Genomic DNA, 23,937 nt, shown 5'->3' on the forward strand with positions numbered 1-23,937 from the left:
GGCTGGGGCCAGGCGGGGGGCGGCCTCTTCTGCCCGGCAGCCAGCGCCAGGGCGGGAGGACGCGGTCCTGAGCTGCCCCAGGGGAGGTGTAGGTGGGACACGAGGAGGGATTTCTGCACGGCAAGGGCGATTGGACACTGGGGTGGGCTGCCCGGGAAGGTGGTGGAGTCACCGTCCCTGGAGATGTTCGGGAAATGACTGGATGGGGCACTTGGTGCCGTGGTCTAGTTGACACGGTGGCGACGTTGGGTCATAGGTTGGACTCGATTGTCTCAGAGGCCCTTTCCAGCCTCGTTGATTCTGTGATCTTTACTTGTCAGACTACAGCTTTTTTTTTTTTTTTTTTTAGGCTGGCATTACATGCATGACCTAAGCCACCTTCCGGCTTTGCCAGTTCACAAATGCAATCACTGATGTGTGTGCTTTGTGGAGATAAGTTGGCTGTGCTATAGTTATATATGTTTTTTTTAAACCAAACCAAACTGGCTGGTGTGGTGATTCTTACTTTTCCAGACGTGTATTGGGCCAGATTCTGGACCTTTTGTAACATAAGTGACTTGCAGAACTAAGGGGGACTTGTGTGAATAAATTTTAATAGGATTTTTCTCTTCATATACTATGGATTTAAATCAATCTATTTTGAACATTTGGGAGAATTAAATGGGCCAGACAATTAAAGAATAATTGGAGGTAATGGTAGATAGAAGTCTAGAAGTCCAAAGAGGAGTACGGAGTAATATAGCTGCTAATGGATGGATGAACTGGTTAGGAATGTGAGGACACGTCTGTAATGCACAGTACAGGTACTCATTGTCCCTTTGAAATGTGCACTTCTACCTGGGTAAGCTCTGGTTGAAGTATTATGAACTTGCTATCGTTTCAGGGTTAGAAAATGCGTGTGATTGGTAGGGTTTGAAAAGACACATTTGAAATGTTTATATATAGACAGCAATAGCATGCTAAAACACTATATGAGAGACCGAAGTGAGCAACCTCATACTTTTCACTCACATCTGTGTATTAAAACAGTGTTGCTTATGTGCTACATTGCTTTTCACCATTATTTTAAATACAGACTAATGAGCAAAACCAAGGAGCATGTACTGTTTAAAGACACCATGGAATGTGTCCATCAAATAGAAAACTACACATTTGAAAAAGTAGCTGCAAGTTAGTGAGTTTTTCTTTCTTCATGGCACAGTCGATCAATTCAAATTAAATATGCATCAATAAGAATTATGCTTGCCAACAAAAAAGAAAACCAAGGAAAAGCTATGATCTGCAACTTGTCTGTATTTTGTCTGCTGTTTCTTTGTGGATGGGTTGTTTAAACCCTTTTCTAAGGTGATTTAAAAGAACTATATGCATAAAACTTTAAGAAGACTACAGTTCAAAGTTGTTTTTTTAAAAAATGCAATTAAATGTAATGCTATCTGTGTAATTATTCAGTGTCATTATATCAGCCATGGCCCCTGTGTTGTAAGATGCCTAGTTACATGAACCAAGCCAATGAATCATTCCTTTTAGAAGATCTGTTAAGAGTTTTGGAAAACTTGTTCTGTGCAGTCTGGGAGCGTGAGGGGATCCTCTTTCTTTAGAAGGGCTGAAGAAACTTCGTAGGAGCGTGTCCTTTGTTTTCTTGTGATATTCAGTGTCTGTGACAAGGTATATCAGATTAGCTTTAAAGTTCTGGTAACTTTGTTTTTCTTGTTACCAGCTGCCAAGAATACTTATGATCAGCGGTACAACCTGGCTTTCTGCTCCGCCTCTAAAGGATGTGCCACCTAAGGCAGCCTCTTGGAGCATGGCATGTTTTGTGGATAAGTGAATTTGTTAGTGTTTCACCAGTGGTTCATAGGACAGAGTACACAATGATATGTAGCTGTGAAAACAGCTTACTAAGCTGGTCTTGCTTAGTAGTAGCAATGGAGTTATCAGGAATTCTTTTTCAGACTTTTGGATAAGCATATTTTTTTTTCCCAGATAGGATTTTAATATGTTGCAATAAAGAAGAAAAAATACAATGTTAAATCAAAATAAATTCTCTTGTCTAAAGTGTGACAATAGATCACTAGAGTTGTAGAGGACTTTGTGTCTCATGCTAATATTCTTCTTCTCTGATCTCACTGACGTTTGGGTTGACATGAGGGAGATGGACTGCAAAGGGATACCTGCAGTTCCAGCACAATTCTTTGCCCTTCCAACTTTTTGAGATTGTACTGGGCTGCTGGGAGTTGAAGGGAAATGGGAGAGAGGACAGGGGAAGCACAGACTGGCACGACCTCTGCCTCAAGAGCTGAGTGGAAGGAAGTGAGCACTGCATGGCATAGGCTGTGGAGAGTCTTGTACAGCTGTTTGCAAGGCTGGAATAAGGGATGCATAGAGTCATGGAGGCCCTTGGAGAGTGAGATGTTTCTGCATTGATGGTATGTTGCTTAATATTGGGCAAGACAGATCTTTAAGATGAATCCAAGACAGTGCAATAAATGCTGATGGGAGAGTGGCTCATCCCGTTCTCCCCCCAGGGCAAGGTGTGGCTCTTCCGCTTTGCTCTATCCAATCATTCTGCGTGTTTGCCTGTACTCGCAGTCGGGTTTGCTTTGCCTTTAAAGAAAGTTCTAGAACAAGACACTGTTGCACATGCTGCTTCTGCTTGTGTTTGAGAGGCACTTGTATTGCTCAATGCTTCCCTGGGAGGCTCATGCATTGCCCCTGAGCAAAAGCTGTGACTGGAGGAAACCACCAACAGATAGTGAGGGAAATGAAGAGGGAAGTTCCTAACTGGAAAAAATACTGTAGAGTAATATTTCTGTTTCTTGTTTTACTGCCACTGCCTTTCATGTCTTGAAAATATGACCAAGTACCCCAATAATGAAAGCAAAATGAAATAAAAATTATCTTTTAACTTAGTGTTAAATGTGTAGTAAGTTACCCAAAGGGAAGTTGAACTCTGTAAATTTTGTGTCTAGAGCTGTGCATTTGTCTCTCTCTAAATTTGTATCAGGAAACTGATTTTGTAATTGACAATGCTGCTCAAAATACTATATTCTGAATATGACCATGAGTCAGAAATTGAAATTACAGGCAAAATTTAGACCACCGAGCCTAATGAAATGGGTTCCCTTCAAGAGTAGCATAGAACTTCTGAGTTGATCATCATCTGCCATGATCCATGAACAATGAAATAGCAGGCAACTGAGGAACCTTCTGCTTTGCAGAGGGGAAGCAGGGACGTCTTGAATTCTTGTGAAGACAACTTGTATTCTTTGTTCTATGCCATATGATGGACAAGTGTCCTGTTTGGAGTGCTCAGGAGGGAAGAGAGAAGAAACTGAATTGTTTCTTGGAACAGAAGACTTGAGCAATGCTGGAAGATGTATAAATGAGTTATTGACAGTGAGATCTCAGAGATTCTGTTGCTGGTGGCTGTGATGACACTCTCCTTGCTTTTTCTTTTGATATCCTTGTTGTTTGTCTCCATGATCTGCTTTGGTTTTTGTTTGGTTGGGTTTTTTGTGTTTTTTTGGCAGGACAGCTTTCTTAAGCAAGAGACTGGTCCTTAAATTGCTTTTTTCAAGAAAAGAGAATTACTGCATTCTGTATGTTTTAATTAAACCTATTTAATTTGAAAGACTTAGGGATTATATACTGCTATTCAGGAGAACCAATTTTTCACCTTGCAGACTCTTTTGTAAGCCTCACTTGTATAGATTCCAGATATTTTGTTTGCTTAAGGGCAGGGAATTGTCTCATGCATAAGGCAAGTGTACAAATGTGCTGTCAATTTTATACCAGACCTTTTTCAAAACCTCTTCATGAGAGTCCAGAGATACATTCAAAAACCAGTGCTTTAGTAACACTTAAAGTGGGTTTGGATGCATTAGCCATAACTTGTTCATTATTCTCCCTGCCCCATTTGAGAGTGAGTTCTCTGGTGGTCTAGAGGAGGAAACACAGGAACATTTGGGGACTTAAGCAGAAGCAATACAGGATGTAGAGGCAGAGCCTAAGGAATATTTTCTTTCAAAACTCCAAACTGGAGAAAGCTCCTTGAGAAGTAGAGAAGTGTGTTAGAGAAAATTAGGAAAGGAAGTCAGATCAGATTTCCTTTTGAGAGTTCTGCCTTTACCCTTCTTTTCTCCCTGACATATCTTCCTTCATCAGGAGCATCCTAACCATCAGTAGAAACACATGCAATTTTCTTTTCCAGAACTGTTAGTAATGTCAAGTGCTCATGTAGTCTAATTTTAAAAAGTTCATAGATAAGATTTTAGAAGTTTGAATAGCTTTAATTTTATTTTCAAATTCACTGTCTCTCAGATATTGCTTCTTACATTGTTAAGAGTTGTTCTGCAAAGTTATTGCTATACCATAACACTAACTCAGAATGTTTTTTTCACTGCTGGTTGAGGGTGCTATATTTTTCCAAACTAGCTGTAGCACTGTTTCCACATTTAATCATGCTTTGGCAAAAGTGCCTTACAAAAAGCAACAAGGCATATTGGAAAAGAATTCCATATTTTTTCCTATTTTATATATGCTGCTACTGAGAAACTGACTACCCTGTTAATACACCCTTTACAGCTACGAGCCATTCATGCTATTAAAACATGTGCAAAATTCCAGTTCTGTGTCGCCCAGATAAGCATCTGTGTCTTGGAGCTTTCTCTAGGAGTGAACCAAACCTGGGAGTTCCTTCACATGCATGCACATAGACCTTTAATGGTAGTGATCCACAAGATCTGCTCTTTGGGTGGCTGGTAAGACATAAATGTTGTCCTCTACAGTGGCACTAAGCAAAATGCAAGGTGCAGTGCTCTGTGCCTTAAACCACATAGTGGCTGGGATGGTGAAAGCAGTGAGGACAGAACATCTTACATGAGTACCTAAAGGCAGGTGCTCTGGGCATGCTTTCATCAAGTGACTGGTAATCATATATGCAGAACAAGGTTTCTGCTGAGCACAGTAAATCTCCTTTTCCTCTGTTCTTATGTTCTACGTTTCTTCCCTCCCTTGTTTCTTGACTTGTGTCTGGCTTTAGCAAGAAAGCTTTGATGGAGCGGGGTATTGAGAATCTCACTGTGTTTACCTGATAGGATCAATTTGTAGAGTTCTGGGGTTTTTTTATTTACACTGGAAGTTTGATCATTTAAATTTTAAAGGCCTTCTTAAAGTCATCTGGTATTACTGCCTGCTCAGTGCAAGACTAACTTGAATGGAATTGCTCAGGTTTTTTTCCAGTTTATATAATTCCAAGGACGGAGGTGCTGCAGCTTCTCTGGTCACTTGTTTTGGTGTTGAATCAAAACTTCACTGCAAATTTTCTTTGAAAAGTCTGTCTGGAGGTGTGGATTCTGTACATTTTCTCTTATCCTATCACTACATCTTTGGGAAGAGTCTGGCTCTGCCTTCTCTATAACCTCTGATTAGGTCACTGGTAGCAGCAGTAATAACTTTTCCTTACAGGTGAACAAATGCAGCTGTCTCAGCCTCTCCTTGTATACCCTGATCTCCAGTCACTACTCACCTTCATAGCCATCTGCTGGGCTTCACTTCCATATGTTAGTGTCTTGTACAGGCAGTCCCAAAGCTGGGCAGAATCCTTCAGATGTGCTCACACAAGTGCCAGATGAAAGGGAAGAATCACTTCCCGTGGTCTGCTGGCTACACTTTTGCTAACACAGCTCAGTGTGTGGTTGTCTCTGCCACAAGGTCGTGCTACTGACTCCTGTTAAACTTGCTCCCCAAGACCTTTTCTGCAAAGCTGTTTTCCATCTGGTTGGCTCCCAGCCTGTATGGGGTTATTCCAACAGAGATACAGGACTTTGCCTTTGTGGAACTTTGCAAGGTTTCTGTCAGGCCTCTTCTCCAGCCATTTGAGGTGTCTCTGAATAGCAGATATTCCCTCTAGCTTGTAAAGCACTTCACCCGGTTCCTATATCCTCAAGGAGTTGCTGAAGAGGCACTCTGTTCCATCTTTCTGGTCATTACTACAGACAAATCTTACACCTGGTATTAGTCTGGAGAAACTTCCTTAGAGGCCACTCAGACATGGTGTCTTTGGTTACAGCCCTTTGAGCTCACCAGTTCAGCTGCTGTGTCACTCACTTTATAGTTCAGTTATTCAGTTCATGCATCAACAATTTAGGTCTAAGGATCCTTTGAGGTGCTGTGTTAGAAGCTTGCTAAAGTCAAGGCAAACAACACCCAGTACTCTTGCCTTGTTTACAGAGCTAAATGTCTTACTACAGAAAACGGATTGATTTACTTATTCCAAGTATATGATGGATGGATGTGGCTTCTGCAAAAGAAAGTTTGTTTCCATAATTCTCCTGGTGACCCAGGGAAAAAAACATTTGGTCTGGTTTTGTGCTCTGTGTACGTCCCAGTTGCTGAAGAACTTTCTAACTTGGTCTTCTTTTCCCTGGAACTCTGCTGTGCGCTCAGACCTCATCAGTATAAAATCAGCCAAAGACAACATTCAGTGTCTAAGCCTTTTCTATGTTCTTTGTCTCTGTGTCCCCTGCTAGCTGAGCAGCAGGTCTATAATTTTCTTGCTCTTCCTCTCTTCTTTTTCTTGCCAACATACCTTAACATCCCTCTCTCAACTCCAGCTGAGCTAGTACTGCTGCCAGCAGTGTTTCTCTCTTCCTACCAAGTATTTTTCTTACCTCTACCTTCTGTCTGCTCCCTTTTTTTTTTTTTTTTTTTTTTTTTTTTTTAAGTCATCCAGAAATTCTCTGTTAACCCATGCAAGTCTTATGCCATACCAACTTTCTGCTCAAGTGGATTGCTTTGAGCTCTGTAGAGGTTCTCCTTGGAGGTCAGCAGGCTCTTGTGGGCCCTTTTGGGTTTCAGAGCCATGTTGTATGAGTGAACTGAATTAAGACCCAAGTGCCTTCAGGTCTTGTCACTTTATTCAATGGTCCTGTGAAGTATATATTTTTAGGTAAAAAGTAACTATTGTTGCAGATTATAGATGGGATTTAGTATGAGCCCCAGTCATGTATGTAAAAGTTGCAGTGGCAGTGAAGTGAAACACAGGAGGTCCAAAGTCGTGTTTCCTGGAAAATGTAAGTTTCCATGTTTCATGTGTTGGAGTCTCCCAGCTGCCTCACTTTGGGTCCAAATTGAAGGATATCTTAATTCACAGAGAGATTTCAGGTGTATGCTTTGCTACATTGTTTCACAGCAATATACTTCTCCATGGCTTAAATTTCTTTTATGACTGAGACTTTGTATATTCTAAATGATGGTCAGGAAACAGGAACATGAGCTGAATATAGGGCTCTAGAAATGGAGTATAAAAAATGACCTGGTTCCTTGGCGTGATTTTTTGTAGCCAGCTTGTCTTCTGTCTAGATTGGCATCCGTGATTCTTGCCTGTTTCTTGCGTGTTTCATTGAGGTGCATCCAAAAAAATTTCGAATGTCTGCAAGGGCTTTTTGGGTTTTATTTTCATAGATTTGTGAAAAGGAGAGAAGAGCAGTCTAATCTCTGTTTTTAAAATAACTGGCAGTAAAGCTTATATTTTGTCTCCAACTGGATTCGTGTGGCAATTGGGCATAAACACAGAGAGAACTTGTTCATTAGGAACTCTGCAAGGAAGTATTTTGAAAGGCAAGGAATAGGTGCCTGTTCCAATGGTCTGGAAAAAGCAAACAACAGCTGTGATAGTGTTTTGCTGTTTCCCATAGCTGTCGTGATTATGAAGTGATGATATAATTAACTTTCTCAAAAGCTGCACAAAGGGAAAGCTTTTCAGTGATGTATCCATATTTGTAATCCCAAGAAAAGCTTTTTGTTCCTTTAGTCAGTCTATCACTTCTGACTCTCATAATTTACTGAAATCCCCTTTCTTAACTCTTGCTAGAAACACTTAGCTCCTAGATTCTTTGCCAATCATAAAAATGAATTTTCATAAAAGTGTGTATGAAAAAACTTTTTTTTTTTTTTTTCTTCTCCTTATTGTGTCATTTCACTTGGGGTTTTGGACCAGATAACTGAAAGACAAATTGGTTGCTTCACAAAGGTAATTAAGACGGTATGTGGTGCAGGGGTTGAGCAGTTAGGGGTTCTTTCCTACTAATGATCCGTTAATTAGTGAAGGGAGCTCAGCGAGTGTTCGGGCCTCTCAGGAGTTACCTTTAAATGGCATTTAAATCTGCTTTGGTTAAAAAGGTATAATTGAAGGGGGAGAGGTCTTTTTAGAATTTTTTTCTGTCAACATAGACCAGCAGAATTTGCTAAACCAAAGCAAATGTCTACATGTAGTTTGTGTTAATAATTAGATAATAAAATACTTAAAATAAGCCAATAAATAGCTGTGATACCTTGCTGAGGATTTTGGTAACCGTTTTGGTTGCAGCAGCCTTCCATGTTGAGAGCAGTAAGATTGCTACATGAAGCTGGTTGATTGCAGAGCCAGGGTGTCCAAAACTTGCTTCCAGTTCAAGCACTACACCATGTTGATGTGTTCATACTATTTTTAGGACCAGTCTGGAATACTTGCTTCGATGTTTTTGTGGGAGTCAGCTTGAAGCTGGCAGGTTTAATATTCCTTGAAGAGAAGTAGACCAATCTCAGTATGATTTTCTTTTGTGCATTTCGGAATATCTGTGGCATGTGTCCTGTCCTCTGCATTATTTATTCTGCTGCTGTTCAGAGTTATCCAGGATAAATTGACTGCATATGTGCAGGACCTTAGCAGCTGTTTAGGGCAGGAAGAAAATAGGTCTTACACAGTCTGAAATCAGCCATTCTTCAAAGTACATGCAGCTGTGGTCCTGAAGGTGAATTTTTCTCTTCAGGTTCAGGTAGCATTGCTTTAATCGGTGCTCTTCCCTAGAAGATAGCCAATGGATTAATTTGCAAAAGGGTACTTTTTTTTTTTTTTTTTTTTACCTCCTCATTTGAATTGGGAGATTTTTACAATACCAACTTGTCAGTTATAATGCAGCTGTGGAGTAGTATTTCTATTACATGGAATCACCACTTATTTGGAAAGATCTTATCCATTATCCACCACTCATATGTCATTTTAAGGTAGCAAATAATAAATACTAACCTAAAATTGTTTGCTAGAGACAAGCTAATGGATGTCCCAAGGGCTTTAACATGCTGTGATTGGCAGTTTGCATGTGTAGTGTGGAAGTTTGTGGAGTGTGCATCACAACTGTGCCTGAAATGAAGAAAATAAAGTAGCCAAAGTAATGTAAGTTTAGATCATGTTTTAAGTAGATTTATTCTAAAGTTCAGAGTTCTGATGTTAAAAGAATGATAAACAGAGAGCATCAAAATGCCACTGTATTTTAGAAAGCTTGTAATTTTGTGATTCTGAGGTGTTCCTCGTTTCGATTTCTCAGAAAAAGAGGGAGGAGCAACAACACCAGACTAAATCTCAGTGGTTTTAACGTATGGGCTAACACTTCATACACTATGAATGGCTGCATCACAAATTACTGTAGCTGTCTTTTGATAGTTGTACAAACAAAACCTTAGCCTCCTGCTGCAGTATTAGGAGGTGGTTTGAGGAAAAGTGGCATCTCAGTCATGCTGAAGGAAAAACAACATCTGTAGTGCAAGGAGACTCATAGTGATACTGGAAGTATTAGTGCTGAAAGCTCTAGATCTGAGGTTAGTAAATGAGGTAGTTATATGTGGGTTCGTTGGGGTGGAGGTTGCAGAGCATAATGTGGTTCTGTAATAGTAAAAGTGGAAGAGGGTCAGAATTTACCTTGAACTGCTAATTGCCATGGAATCATGCATATGTTTGCTGCTCTGCTCCGTTGTTTAGTTCTAACCATCATTGCCTTCAGCATCAAATAAGGATGAGCTGAATCACAGTGGCTGTGATTCTGTGCTTTCAAAAGGATTTTATTATTCAGATGTGCAAACAGGCAGCTGCACTAAGGTAAGTGGTACAATTTGAACAGTGTTATCGGAGACTGGCTTGTCCACTTGTCTTCCCTGACGTTCTCTTTGGAGTGCGAGTTAAACCAGTATGTTTCGCATCCCTTTGGATGGACTAGATGAGAAGAATGACCCAGCTGTATTTTTAGTTTAAGTATTTTGTTTAAGTATATTTGTTGCTTTTAATACTTTTTTTTTACTCTTAACCCAAAGCCTCAGCTGCATGGTTTAGAGCGGTGTTGGTCCAGTGTGGGTATTTTTCTCATGGAAGGCTAGTTGCTTTGTGTGAATTGTAGTCCTTATACTGGCATTTGAGCAGTTGTTTTCAGTAATTCATACCCACTCTTAAAACAAGTTCCAGCTGAAAGGTAAAACTGAACAGGTTTGTCTTTGCTTAAAGTTCCCACCTTTCTTGATAAGGCCAAGATCTAGAGAACTTGATGTTTTGGAGAAGAAGGGTAAAAATCTATTCAGTGTTGCAACTGGATTGTGTAATTAATAAAAAGCTAAGCAGCTAGAAGTGAGTAGGTGTTGATCATTTCACTTTGAAAAAAGTTGGTTTTGTCTTATTGAAGAATAAACTCAATATGTAATAAAATTTGTCAAAACAGAAATTGTGTTTATTTTTAAAGCAGTTATTTTTAAGGCAGCAAGGATAGAAAATTCAGTTATCTACTAATATGTTCCATCCCAAATTATTCCAAGGTGGCAAACATTCATGTGGCACAAGAAATACAGTTTCTTACGGAAACACTGCATCTACTTTTGATTTCTTCCTCTAAGATTACGCTTTAAGAGAGAGATTCTGAATTCTGTGGCCACTCCTCCCACAGAAAGACATAAGAGTTTTTGTTTCATTTTAATATGCATTTTCATCACCAGTCTAAGAATGAACAAAACATAAATACATTTGTATTATTTTTAAAAAATAAATTCCAATTTCTTGTTCTGCCATGGGCCTGTGTAAAAGCTACAATAAAGGGCACAGGAAAGCCTGTAGATTATAATGAATAAAAGGCTAGTGTGTTGCTTTCTGTAATGAGGAATGGAGTTAAAAATACACAGTCTCCAAGATTTAAATTGTCTACAACAAATTTTTTGGTAGTGGGTTTTACTTTTAATAGCAGTGGCCAAAACAGAGAACAAGGCCTTTTTCCTTGACTTGGTGAAAAGGGACAGCAAACTATTCTCCTCTGTCAGCCTTACCAAAGTCTTGACGAGACTGAGCTGCCCTTTATTTCATACTGCTGGATCATGCTTTAATAAGTTGAGGACCTTGAGGGTGCTGGCTTTCATACACAGCAACAGCTGCTTAATTTGTGCTAATCATTTTGGAGATTGCATTTGTATTTTATGTGTGTTGCTCCTTCTTAAAAGCATATCCTTGTGTTGTTGCCAGATAATCAGAGCAGTTGGCAAAATGGAAAAGAAAGAGTTATTGGAACATGAGGTGTTTTTTCCTAAAAAGCTGCACGAATGTGACCTTTCTTTTTCAGGGGAATTCTAACTGCTTCTGTAAGAGAAGCAGCTTGGTAAATAGAATATCTAATGATTCAGAGTTTTTAGTAGTTTCCTGGGGAATTCCTGAATAGTTTCCTGAATTCATAGCTTTAAATCTGTGAAAGAAGCTTTAAGGTAGATTGCTAGTTGGGAAGATGTGGAGCACTCTGAACATTATTCACAAATTAATACAGATGTTCAGACATCTGTTTACGTATTTTGAAGGTGTATGGACAGTGTTCTCTTTATGTGGATGTATAAGGCAAGGAAACCAGTGGATCATAACCCTGACTGGAGATTACTCTTTTCTCCAAAGGCCAAGAGAAAAAACTGAAAGTTATAAATAATTCAGCTGGAAATAAATTACAGGTCTTATCTCTGTGACATTTTTTTAGACATGCCTCATGTCGTTTTTTTGAGCCCTTGCTTAAATATTTCTATAAAAGACCATGATCCATACATTTGTGCCCAGGGACTTAAAGTTTAAAATTGGGCTTGGGTACATGATTCTGCTGCTAATAGCTTGTGGAAAAAATTGCAATGCATTGGATTGCATGTTGTGATAATAATGTTTAATTCTCATCTCTTCAATGGACGTTTTGAATAAACATCTTGTGTCTTCTAATGATAGTTCAGAAATTGTTGAGAGATTAACTTATCCATTTTTCTGGAAATCCTTGGTGCTGTTGTATCAGGCCATTGAGAGATCTCTGCAGCTGTGAACCATTCCCAGTCAAATGGGACAATCCTTCAACTCCTTTGTTTGTGTTTTAAGTTCAGTTTAAGGAACCATTAGCTGTGAGCTCTTGTCTTGGTTTGAAAGACAGGCATCTGCTGAGGGAGGAAGGAGCCTTCCTTGGAATGGAAAATGTAAACCCCCATCCTCCAAATATTATAATTTTTAAATTAAGGGTCTCTCAGACAAATATATGAGAATAGGAGTAACAGTTCTTTACTAGTATGTATACATAAAGAAAAAAAAAAAAAGGAGCTACAATGTAATAGGAAAAAATATTTTTTAAAAAATGAAATGTAGTAGTACAAAAACACTGACAGAGTCAGAATACAACTTGACTGCAGTGATGGCTGCAGTCCTCCTGGAGTGACACATGCAGTTCTGTTGAAGCAGTGATCCTGTAGAAGGGTATAGTGCTAGTGTGGATGGGTCTGGTCTTCCTCTGGGAATCCAGTGGAAAAAGGCTTCTTGTGGTACTCCGAATTTCAGATTATATGCAGGTAGGAATGTTTGGCTCCTCCTGCTGGGTGGAGCATCTCACAGTGGGATGATGTAATTTTATCAGTGATGTAGTGAGACTCAATGGCCCATTAACAGAAGATATCCCCCGGAGAGAGGATGGATCATGGAAAAGAGAAAGAACACTGCTTCACCTGGCTTTAACGGATGGTAATAGAATAGATACTTTTGGTTACAACTTGAATTGCAACCTAGAGACAGTTCTTTTTCCTGATTTGGCATGTCAAATCAATATAATTTGGATTTTCAAAGATAGTGTTATAAACTGTGAATTTTTCTGTTTCCAGTATTTTAATTTGAAAATAAATTTTTCAGTATTAATAAGATATGCACCTACACCAAATATTTCTTCCACACACTTACAATGGGTGTGGACAACAAGATATCTGGAGGACAAAAAATTGCATGACTTCTTTTTAATATGGTAGTCTCTACTTAGCTCTGTGCAGTTACAGCACTGTGGATAAAACAGCATAAAAGTGAACTGTCTATCAAGGCTGAAGAAGTAAGTTTACTTATATATTTTTACTTAGAAATTTACTTAATTATATATTATCCATATCTCTGTTTAGTTAGATTTTTTCTTTGTTCTCCTGAACATTAGTAACTGCAGTCTTTAAATCTCTTTTAAGTAGCTTTTTTTGAGCATTTTAAATTTTCCTGACTAAATTTAAGATGTGGGTCTTAAGTGAAAAATTATAAGAAAATTATTTTTTTGGTAACCCATTTAAAAATTGCTTTGAAAAGTTGAATATAATTGAGAAGGGCTCATTATCTCATTATTTAATGTTTTGAACTAATAGATCTTTGGCTCACAGTCTTATAATGAAAGCAGCTTACATTACCAATAAAAGCCCAGCATATTCATCAGGGATGGCAGCAGTCAGTCTAAGTTATGAAAATGTTTAGGTACAGTTCTGGAATCAAGTGGTTACAACTAAGAGTTGACAACTAACTGCTCTCACTAAGAGGGTGAATAATGTTCTTTTTTTTATTTTCCCTCAGTATTCTCTATTTACTGTTACCTCTCTCTGCTCTGCACTTTGTGGTTCATTATGGGGATTCTAGGAATGCTGCCAGCAAGATGTTCCTGATTGATGGTTCTGAAGCCAAAATTCAGGGGCTCTTACAATGTCTTGCCAGATTTGGCATTGCTGTCTTCTGGGATTGCTTTCAATTTGTATTATCCTACAGCAGGCTGTAAACCTGTCTGCTTCCTGTTGTCCAGGAGTTTAATGCAGACCTGAGAGCAGCAGCAGATCAGCAGCATGCATAAAAAAAGAGGCACTCTGGGCTTGACAGTCAGCAGCAGGGTCCTAGGGGGCTTGGACTTCAGGTAGTAACTTCAACATGTCAGTCTGGATTCGGTGTGGGCTAGAGACCTGGTTGCCAAATGTAAAACGATTTTGTATTAGAGGAGAAAGGTGGTGTAGTTATGTGCCTTTAGGATTTCCCAGCAGGAGGAAAAGGTAAATGATAAGTTTAGCAAGTGAAAATGAAGGCTGTTCTTGTTGATTGCCTTGCAGGTGTAGTACTAATTAGAAATCATAATGCTCCATTAATACATTTTCTGTATTCTACAGATAGTTTGCTTTGGAAATGAGGACCTCTCTTTCATTTTATGCACTAAAAAACAAAAGACACCAAGAACTAGAATGCAACAGACCCACATTATTTTTTCCTTTTCTTGCAATGTTAAGGTTATGCACTGTTAAATCTGCAAGAAAGTGGCATGTAAAGTATAATAAACCTGAAAAAGAAATACCATTAAACCTATAGGTCTGTCTCTCTTTTCGAGTTAGCAATTAAAGAACTAACAACACTAACTGGTGCTGGTAAAATGTTCATAAGAGGTTGACCTAAATCTCTTGAATAACGAGCAAGCTTTATTAATTGCATGTGTGGAATGGCAATTGAACAGCGGTACTGTCAGCAGAAGGTGCTTTTATTTCCTCTTTGGGAAAGTGTGAAACCTGGCAGAGGTTCAGTGTTGGGTATGATGAGTTGAATAGGTTTTGTCCAGGCATTTTGTTTTGTGTAAGGGTACTTGTGTGGCATTGCATGGCGTGTTTGGGAGGATGATAGTAGCTTTCAAGCACTGCTTTGAGGTCTTTCATTGGAAATCAGAATAAATCTCAGTAGTTACTCCTCAGAAGTGACTGGTACTGGCTCCCTAAGCTGTTGCCTAGCTTCCAGAGAGGACCAAAACTTGATCAGAAACACAAAGATTTCTGTACTAATTAAACTTCCCAGTAAAAGCATGACCATTGTTACCTTCAGAAGCTCCCAGGAACCTGAGCAATGATGTTTCTGCTTGATTTGACAGTATTTCTGAGGACCAAAAGAGTAAAAATGTATGTCATCTCCTCTTCTTTCCTCCCCCCTTATGGGCTAAATTTTATCTTTGTGAACACATTGTTCAGTTCCTGATTTTTTTCCCCTCAGTGATTTATTCTAAAAGTGTGTAAAGCTTCCAGCATTTGCTGGTTTCAGTCTACATTTGTTTTGTCATTTTTCTGTAGTGTTCAATTATTGTGAGTAGATTATAAACATCCTAATCTAACTTGAGCAGCTTCACTCAAGTATTTAATATATCATATTCTACTCTATTTTTAAAAATCTTTCTATTTCATAGCTACTTTTTTTTTACCTTCAGATTTTCAGTTTGGATATTCAAAAAATAGAAACACAAAAAGTTCTTAATTTTATCCAATGTAAGTGCCAAAACCTGAGTTATTTTCAGGTGTGTTAAAGTAACCAATTTTCCTTTTGAATTATTTTTTTCAAAATGCTTTCTTCAGTGAGCTTGTAGCTGTCTTATGCTGCCAATTTGAAATTAATTTTTTTACTTCCTTTACAAATATGAACCATAACCCATATGTCCTTGATGAGCCAGTGGAATGTAAAAGTGAAAAATTCTGAATACTTTTCTTAGCCAGTATGTTTTTCAGAACTTATGTTAAATACCTGTTATAAAGTGTGTAGCTGATATTCAGAAATTATTTCCTCAAAAATGTCTTATTTTCTGCTCATGACTGTCAAGCACAGGCCTCAAAAAAGGTCAGAAAATACTCTCAAAACAGTATAGCTTCTTAGAAATTTAAATACAAATTTGTATTCCTTCATGATAAGTATTAATATTAGTAATATCATAAACCCTATTGCATCCCATGCGACAGCAAGATTACTGGGTCAAAAGGAGGTGTTTTTTTCCTTACAGGCATTATACCTTAATGAAAGCTTCAGCTGGAGTAGATCTTGCATATTTATTGACATTTCTTCAAGGAATGCTTTTTTTCCCTGAGTCTGTCTACTTAGTATTAAAAGTTTGGCAGCCACAACTATTTAGTCAGTGTAAAATGTTTGAGAACGTGATTATGAATATATTTGACAAAACAGAAATTTTCATACTTCTAGTGGAAAAAGTATTTCAATTATCTCAGATTTTGAGCAACTTTTGGGGAAAGGTGTTCTTAGTCTCATTATTTTTCCACTATTGTAATATAAAGGGACTATAGGGTATATGGTTAATTTGTTTTTCATCTCCAATGCATGAAGATCTTTGGAATGTTTGTTTTGGTGTTAATGTCTTAGTACGTGCAGCTTCCACCACATTTCCACAGTAAGACTTAAGGAAGCAATCACAAAATTTATTTGTGCTATAAAGAAGTAATAGTTTTAGTTCCTTTTTTCTGCGTATAGCACAGTCTAGAAGAGGATGTCATTGGTTAGTAAGTTGTGTGCTTTCATGTCGCAGTTAAATATTTGCTTTGCAAGTGAAATGTATTTTAAGTGTGTTGTGGCAATCTACAAATATGACTACAGTTCCTGATCATTGAAGTATATCTGCTGAGTAACAGAGCGTATTTCCCAACTGCAAATAGCACACTTATCTATGTTATGTTCAATATGTGTGTAACTTATCCTATTAGATAAGATTTGTCTTGCTGCTGCAAAGTTATACTTGAAAAAGCCAGGAGGGTTTAAGAAATTGTTATCTTACCCATTAGGTTTGTTTAGACAATATGAACTGCTGTGAAAGTAGTTACACCAAGACCTACTGTGGAAATTCTTTTCAAGTGGGAATGGTGATGCAGAGCTTGTGTGCAGCAGCTGAAAAGTTCCTGCTTTCTAGAGGCTTGTGTGGATTTTCTCTGAAAACAAACTATCCAAGAATACAAGCAGGATAAGTAACTCTGATCTTCACGGTGATCAGAGGTTCTTGAGGCCTTGCAGGGTAGAACACTGAATTTGCAAAGTCACCTGCAGTAGGATCAGGTGATGGCCAAAAAAATGATTGTTGAAATACCCTATCCATTATTGTCTAGAGCAATATTCCAACTGTTATTGTTAATTGTAGCTACTGCCTCAAATGTACACATGTTAGGTCAAACCTGACATTTGCAACAAAGCAGTCTGTGCTGACTTGACCCTGACTCACTACAAACATAGCTTCTACTACCAGAACCTCCCCCCAGCATCACCATGGAAGCCGTCATCCCATGCACCACCCAACAGGTGATGGGGAGGTGTCTGCACTAATGGTTGCCATCAGCTGCTCCTTCTCTGGGGATGATCTGGCCAGTGTGGATCCAGGCCCATACAGGAAGCTTCTCACTCCAGCAGCAGAGTCCTACCTTCTTGCTGCTCAGTAGTCAGCAATGCCAGAATCTTCAGAGGAACTACCTGAACACTGGCCTGCTGGAACTTGTGCATCGCATTGCTTGCTTAATCAGATAATTTTTTTGGCAGATTGTGTTGTTACACTGCGTGTTTAATCTCTGGGCCTCACAGTTCAACCATTAGGTTTGTTTCTCTACAGTCATCTTTGAGCCACAGTTCAGACACTTGTCTCAGGCAGTTGAAGTGCCACAGGAACACTGTGCAAACTGCACCACAAATCTTAGATTTGCATTTAAGAATGGTATCTTGTTCAACTACCAGAAGAAAAACACTGGTACATATTTTGTATTCCAACAGCTGGGGTGTTTTCAGCCTGCAATGTAAGATAGAGTTATGTGCTACCCAAGGGCCTCCATATGGGAAATGTGAAAGGTTCAGTATCTTCCCTGGGAAGTGATTAGTGAGCCACATTAGTGATCCACAAATCAGAAAGAATTGAAAATAATTGCTGCACATCTCATCTGTGTGCAATTTACAGTGATAGTTTTAGAGCTGTTCACAGTGTCTCATGGTAGAAGTTTCCCACCATTTTTTAAGCTGATCTTAAGGTAAGCAGGGATCCAGTTTGGCAATTTTTTTACAATGAAATATTTCATATGCACTTGCAATCAAAGTTAGGAAATTTGGTGTGTGACATTAAATGAGTTTTTTGATAAATTGTAAACAGTGTCAAAGGCAGGTATATCCTGGAGGCTTGTTCTTTGTAGTCATGATCCTACTATAGGTTCATGATAGGTCTAAGGCTCTTCCGTAAATGCAGAGAACCATGTGTCACTGGTTTCTGCTATGCAGTTGCTCTCTGTGGTTTTATTTGGATGGTCTTTGTGCTTTTAGCTGTGTTTTTCCTTGATGCCTCTTGAGCCACAGGCAGATTTTCTTTGCACCTCAAGAATTCAATAAGTCTCTGAGAACATCGATACCATGTATGTCGTGTGCTGCTGCATCTCAGTGCAGAGTGTCTCTGTGAATCTCTGGTCTCTGCCCAACTCCTTGACCTGTGCATTCCTGTCAGTTCTCTTCCAAAAACCTTCCTTTTCCTTTCCTGTTAGCTTTGTCAGCTAAGGAACCATACATCAATTGGAAATGTGAAGGCATCACAGCAGAGCATCTGATCCAAGCCCTGACTGTGCTTAGAGAAGTGATCACTTTGTGACTTGCTTGCTCAGGGTGGAAACATTCATGTCCCTCACAAGAATCTATATTATCCTACTCAAAAATTTGCACACTTGTCTCTCTCAGAGCAAAAATAAATTATAATTCACTGATGCCTCTCTCACCTGGGATACAACTTTACCTCGTATTTCTTCCACTGCATTTTAGAAAAAAGATCTGGGCCAGTTGCACTGAAAACGAGTGTATCCACCCACAAAACTGTGCAATTGCTATGGGAGTTGCATTAAGAGTAATGTAAACGTTGCTTTGTAATTGAATGGTTTGGCTGATGTGGTGTCTTGTTTTTTATAGCCTGATACAGTCTATTGCATGCTGGGACTGAAGCAGTGTCAAGTGGGAATACTGAAGGAGATAAAATACTGTGGCTAGTTGAGTTAGATATATTGAAATTGCATCCTAAAAGAGCAATAAAAATGCAGGCAATTGCGGCTTTACTTAATGAGAAACTTTTAGCCAGACAAGTCCTGTAAGTGACAGAAGGAATTACTTGGCTCTGGGTAAAACCTCTGTGCCCACACACTTCTGAGCTGTGTGAGGTTTCTGAAATGGGGTTTCATTTCTTTCTTCAGAGTGAAGTTATGAATATAAGTTACTCTTAAAGGTGGAAAATTTACCTGTAGCATTTCTGGCTACATAATAGAGAATTGTATTAAAATAATTAATTTTGCTTTAAATGTGGAAGTATGTTATATCTGTAGTTTATTTGTGTATTTGTAGTACTGCTGTCATCTGAAATGCATTGACCGAATTACAGTTCTTTTACTATTCTTCTCCAGTTTTTGAACTGCAAGACTTAAAATTACACATAAGTTACTACTTAACTGCTGAAACATACCTTACTGGTTTGCTTTCTCTTTTTAGGTGTCTTGGCTTTTTAATCCAGCAAGAAGTGAAATAACAAGTCTAGATAGTGGAAATATAGATGACATTTTAAGTGAGTACTTCGAATAATTTTTTTCTTTGTATGTCTGCAGTTACTTATCTGTGTGAATATTGCAGTGATATTAAATGAATATTCATACCCTAGCTTTGAATATATGAATTGCAATCAGCTTAGAAATATTAAATGCCTGTGGTCAAAATTAGCTGTCTGAACTAATGTATTGCAATGAGAATTTGAAGTGTCTTAAGAAAATAACTTGTATCTTGTTTGCAGAAGGGAATGCTTGATTACATAACAAAAACCAGTCTAGAGGGGCATTTCTAAAGTTCCCCCCAAAAATAGCAGCAAGTGAAACCCATGGTAATGGGCCTTAAGTATGTTGCTTGTTCAGCTCTACCTTTCCTCAAGTTAAGCACTGTCCTGATTCTGGTGGCTCATATTATGGAAGTATTTAAATTAAACAGATATGGGTTTCTTGTCTGAAACCTTTCCCTCTGAGAAGTATGCAACTTGCCTGTATCTGGTTATCTTTGCAGGAAAAAGTTATTATATTGTTTTCAAATATATCCAGGCCTTTATTGAGGTCTGGACTTGAATCTGCCTTATGTTATGGGATTTCTTTGTGATATGAGAGCTGTTTGTAAATATCTTTTGTACAGTGGAAAATATAAAATTATTTTATACAGAGTAATTCACAAAAGGGAACATATGCTAAGTGCTTTTAAAATTCATCCCATTACTTTCAAGAAATACCTTGTGTTGGAGGTAACCCTGAACTTTTCAGTGCTTGTTATTTACCTGTTCACCACTTGGATCCCTTGCTGATAATGAAAATCTTAATGCCATAATTGTAATCAAACTGTGGTGTGCTCTGGCCTATTCAAGAGCTGTCTTTATTCAGCATGTTGTCTTTTCCAGGCTTTCAGCATCCTTATCTTCACATGTAACTTTGTCAGTTTTCTGCTTTGTCAACATTTCTGTTTTAGAAAGCTATCCTGTAGTTTGAGTATGTATTTAATTTTTTTCAGTGTCTAGGCCAGTACTACTACTAAAAATCAATTTAAAGCATAGTTGGTTATTATATTCTGTAAAGATCATACTTTATTTTTGGGCAGGAGATTTATCCTTTTTTGATTTTTTTTTTTCAAATATGTGAAGAAGAGTGCATGAGAACATTATTTTGTTATCTCTATATATATTCCTGTAGTACTGCACTTTTTTAGTGTTTCTTATAATTTTTCTATTTTTGGAGACTGAAAATTTCTTTGCCACCTTTTGCCATAGTATCCAGGTTAAATAAGACAAGTAAGGACAAACCAGAGCAAGTTGCACAGACAAGCTGCCTGTTTATCAGTCTTCTACCCCCAGTAGTAGGATTGGGATATCAACTTTTAGCTGGTTTTTAACACTTATGAATAATAGAGCTAGTGCTTAAGAGCCACTAGAATTCAATTTCTGGATGTGAGTGCCTTTATTTTAAATCCAGAAATAATTTTTACTGCATGTGTCATTTAATTACTTCTTGTGTGTCTTAATGCCTTAAGTATTTACATTTTTTTTCTGTCTTATATATCAATGAAGTCAATAGAACACTTGACTGAAGGCCTCCTTCTTTTCTTTCCCATTTGTTATAGATTATATTTCAGATAATATAGATATATTTCAGCAGTTTTCTAGCAATCAGACTAAGCTCTACGCTGAATTATCTAGAAATATTTGCTTTTGTAGGTTTTTTTGCGCATACTTTTATAATCTCAGATAAAAGAACTGAGAAGTTTGCCTCACAATGTGACATTGGGCTTTTTCTTTTTCTTTCTTCTCAGACAATGCAGATGTTGCTTTAGTTAATTTTTATGCTGATTGGTAAGTTATTCAAGTTGGTTTTTTTTTAATGTTTAAGCTTACGTGTCTTGAAAACTGTCATGTTTGGCTATAGTTTTCTAATTGAAAATACAGTAGTCTGTTGCTCTTAAACCAGTTCTTTCCTGGGTTTATGTCCCAATTGCTTTTCCTTCTGTCTATGCTTGCTTGGTTCACTTTATAATGGGCTATAGTTTTAAAACAGTACAACCTTCATTATGATGATTACTTTTAGGCATAGAGCAATAACCCCTCAACATGGCACACTGCCAGTCTGTGATGTAACCTGACTTTTTTTTCTGAGACCACATCCTTTTTAATCTTAAAAATGTCTGATGTAACTTTTGAGTGAGAGCAGATCAGTTTTGGTCATGGAAGTTCTCTGTTTTAAGGGTGGAGAAGAAATAGGGACAAGAAGCCACTGTAGCATATACATGGTAACATATATATGCCACATAAATATGTAGCATACAGCTGGGCTGCCCAGAGTCAGATTTTTCAGATGGTGGACTTCAGCTCTCTTGGCATTTTGAGAGCAAGACTTGCTCTTCACTTACATGTTTGCTGTTGCAGATCTAACTGCATCCTCAGGCTGTCACTGTTAAGTTTAAGGTGGGTTTCAGTGCAGACTGGTTAATTGCAAGGCTACTCCTTGAAGTCTCATTCTCACAATTTCTACAGTGCCATTATGCATCTCTAATTTAAAAATCTGCCATATGTTTGGAAGGACAGAATATAAAATAATTTTATTGACATATTAGTAATGTGCTTCTGCACAACTGTTACCCTAAACTCCCTAAAGCTACTGAAGCATCTTCACAATTCTGACACCTTTTTGGTGGGCAAAAAGAGAGAATTTGCTTCAAAATCTGACATTACTGGAAGAAGGGACCCTTAGGATTCTCTTTGGTCTTACTGCTGTAAAAGCAGTCTGCTCAAATTCTGCCAAACCTGAGCAATAATATAATATGTAATACTTACAGCTTGTATTGTTGACCCATAAAAAATTCCCTATGATATTTCTTGAAGGTGTTTATTGAAAGTGGATATTTCAGTCTCAACAATCTAAGGAACTTCTTTTACTTCATTTTTAAAATCACTTTCCATAGGGTAATTTAGGTAGAAAAAAATTAACAAGATACTTTCTGAACAGAATATATTTCCTAAAGGCTTATAATTGATTAATGATGTTTCTTAGGGAGATAAAGCAGGGGAGCATATATCTTCAACTATGTATTCTTTCAGAATTACTTTTTTTTTCCTGCACCTGATTTATTTAAGTTGCTTTTGAACTGATTTTTATCCAGTCAGTTACTGAGATGATTACAGGTAGATGTGATTTTTCCAATGGCTTTTCTTTCTATTTTTTTTTTCCTTCAAAGATTAAAATGTTCCAGTAGTCATCAATTGAAATATTTCAAAGGGGCATTTTGAAGTCACGATTTTGTGTTCTGTTTACAGGTGCCGCTTCAGCCAAATGCTGCATCCTATTTTTGAGGAAGCTTCTAATGTAATCAAAGAAGAATATCCAGATAAGAATCAAGTGGTGTTTGCTAGAGTAGACTGTGATCAGCATTGTAAGTAAATCGTGATTTAGGTTTTTCTGTGCTGTCCTGCTACCAAGTTAGGAATTGTATTGAAAAATATGCTAAATAACCATGCAAAGTGTAGCTGTAGCTGGCTCATCATTTAGCTCCGGGTTGCTTTTATTATGTCAGGAAACCTCTTCTTCCAAATTTGTCAGGGCAAATTCCAATGTTTCTTTCTCATTGCATCCATCAACATCCTTCTTTTTTATCAGTTCAGCCTATCTCATTTAATGAGGAAAATAGGGCCATGATTATAAATTGAATTGGCTCACTGAGGTGTCAGAGGAGCACTAGTGCAACAAATGATGCAGGTCTACACAACCAAGGAGAGGAAGGGGTAACCTACCACTGTTAGCATGAGGAATATGTTCTGATCAGATCTTCCTTCCACTTTGGAGTCATGGTGGTGTAAGTTTCCTTTCACACAGCCAGGCAGGGATCAGAGCTTTGCTGTGCTGTTGTTACACATGCCAGCAAACAGTTGCCTATTTGAGCTGGGTTTTCCCTATGCCCAGACATACATGAAAATGATATGCAAAATCTTATTTTATGCTGGTACTAATCCCTAAAGTTCCTTTTAAATCCCTTAATAAGTAAAATGTGAGGAACATCTGCTGCACATTGAAAAGCAAATGGGTAGTACCAGGATTTTCATTACACTGTTGGATCAGCTGTGTTGTTTTATGCTTCTTGGAGAACAGCATTTCTAGGAATAATTTCTTTACAGTGGCTTGTGATTCCCAAAGAGTATTAACAGCAGAAATCCAGTTTAATCAATACAGATTATACTGGACTTTAGAAAACTGTTAATTTGTAAGAACAAGCATCACTGGAAATTGGTTCATCTTTTCATGTCAAGAAAGGACAACAAAACTTTCTATAAAGTTCTCACTAAAGACCACGGTAAAATCAGCCTATGTTATTGGGTTTTATTGTTAAGGTTTCAATTAACTGCTGAAGTCCTCTCCTTGGTTGATGTAGCTTCAGTTGCTTGAATAACTCAAGAGAGGCTGGGCTGGGCTGCTGGATGCCCAGTGTTTAGCTATGAGATGTTCTCCTCTTAGCAGTTATAGTTAAGGAAA

The 23,937-nt window shown here is 38.1% G+C and overlaps 1 protein-coding gene across 1 annotated transcript in view; it reads left to right on the forward strand.

Annotated features, from left to right (window-relative positions):
* Nucleotides 1-23,937, forward strand: part of ERP44 (endoplasmic reticulum protein 44) — a 48,004-nt gene that overhangs the window by 441 nt on the left and 23,626 nt on the right. The window contains exons 2-4 of the mRNA XM_066327933.1: nucleotides 19,385-19,457; nucleotides 21,230-21,269; nucleotides 22,728-22,843. Coding sequence (XP_066184030.1) covers nucleotides 19,385-19,457; nucleotides 21,230-21,269; nucleotides 22,728-22,843 — 229 coding nt within the window. The remainder of the gene's footprint in view (nucleotides 1-19,384; nucleotides 19,458-21,229; nucleotides 21,270-22,727; nucleotides 22,844-23,937) is intronic.

The sequence above is a fragment of the Sylvia atricapilla genome, chromosome 1 (assembly GCF_009819655.1).
Source record: "Sylvia atricapilla isolate bSylAtr1 chromosome 1, bSylAtr1.pri, whole genome shotgun sequence".
Classification (NCBI taxonomy): Eukaryota; Metazoa; Chordata; class Aves; order Passeriformes; family Sylviidae; genus Sylvia; species Sylvia atricapilla.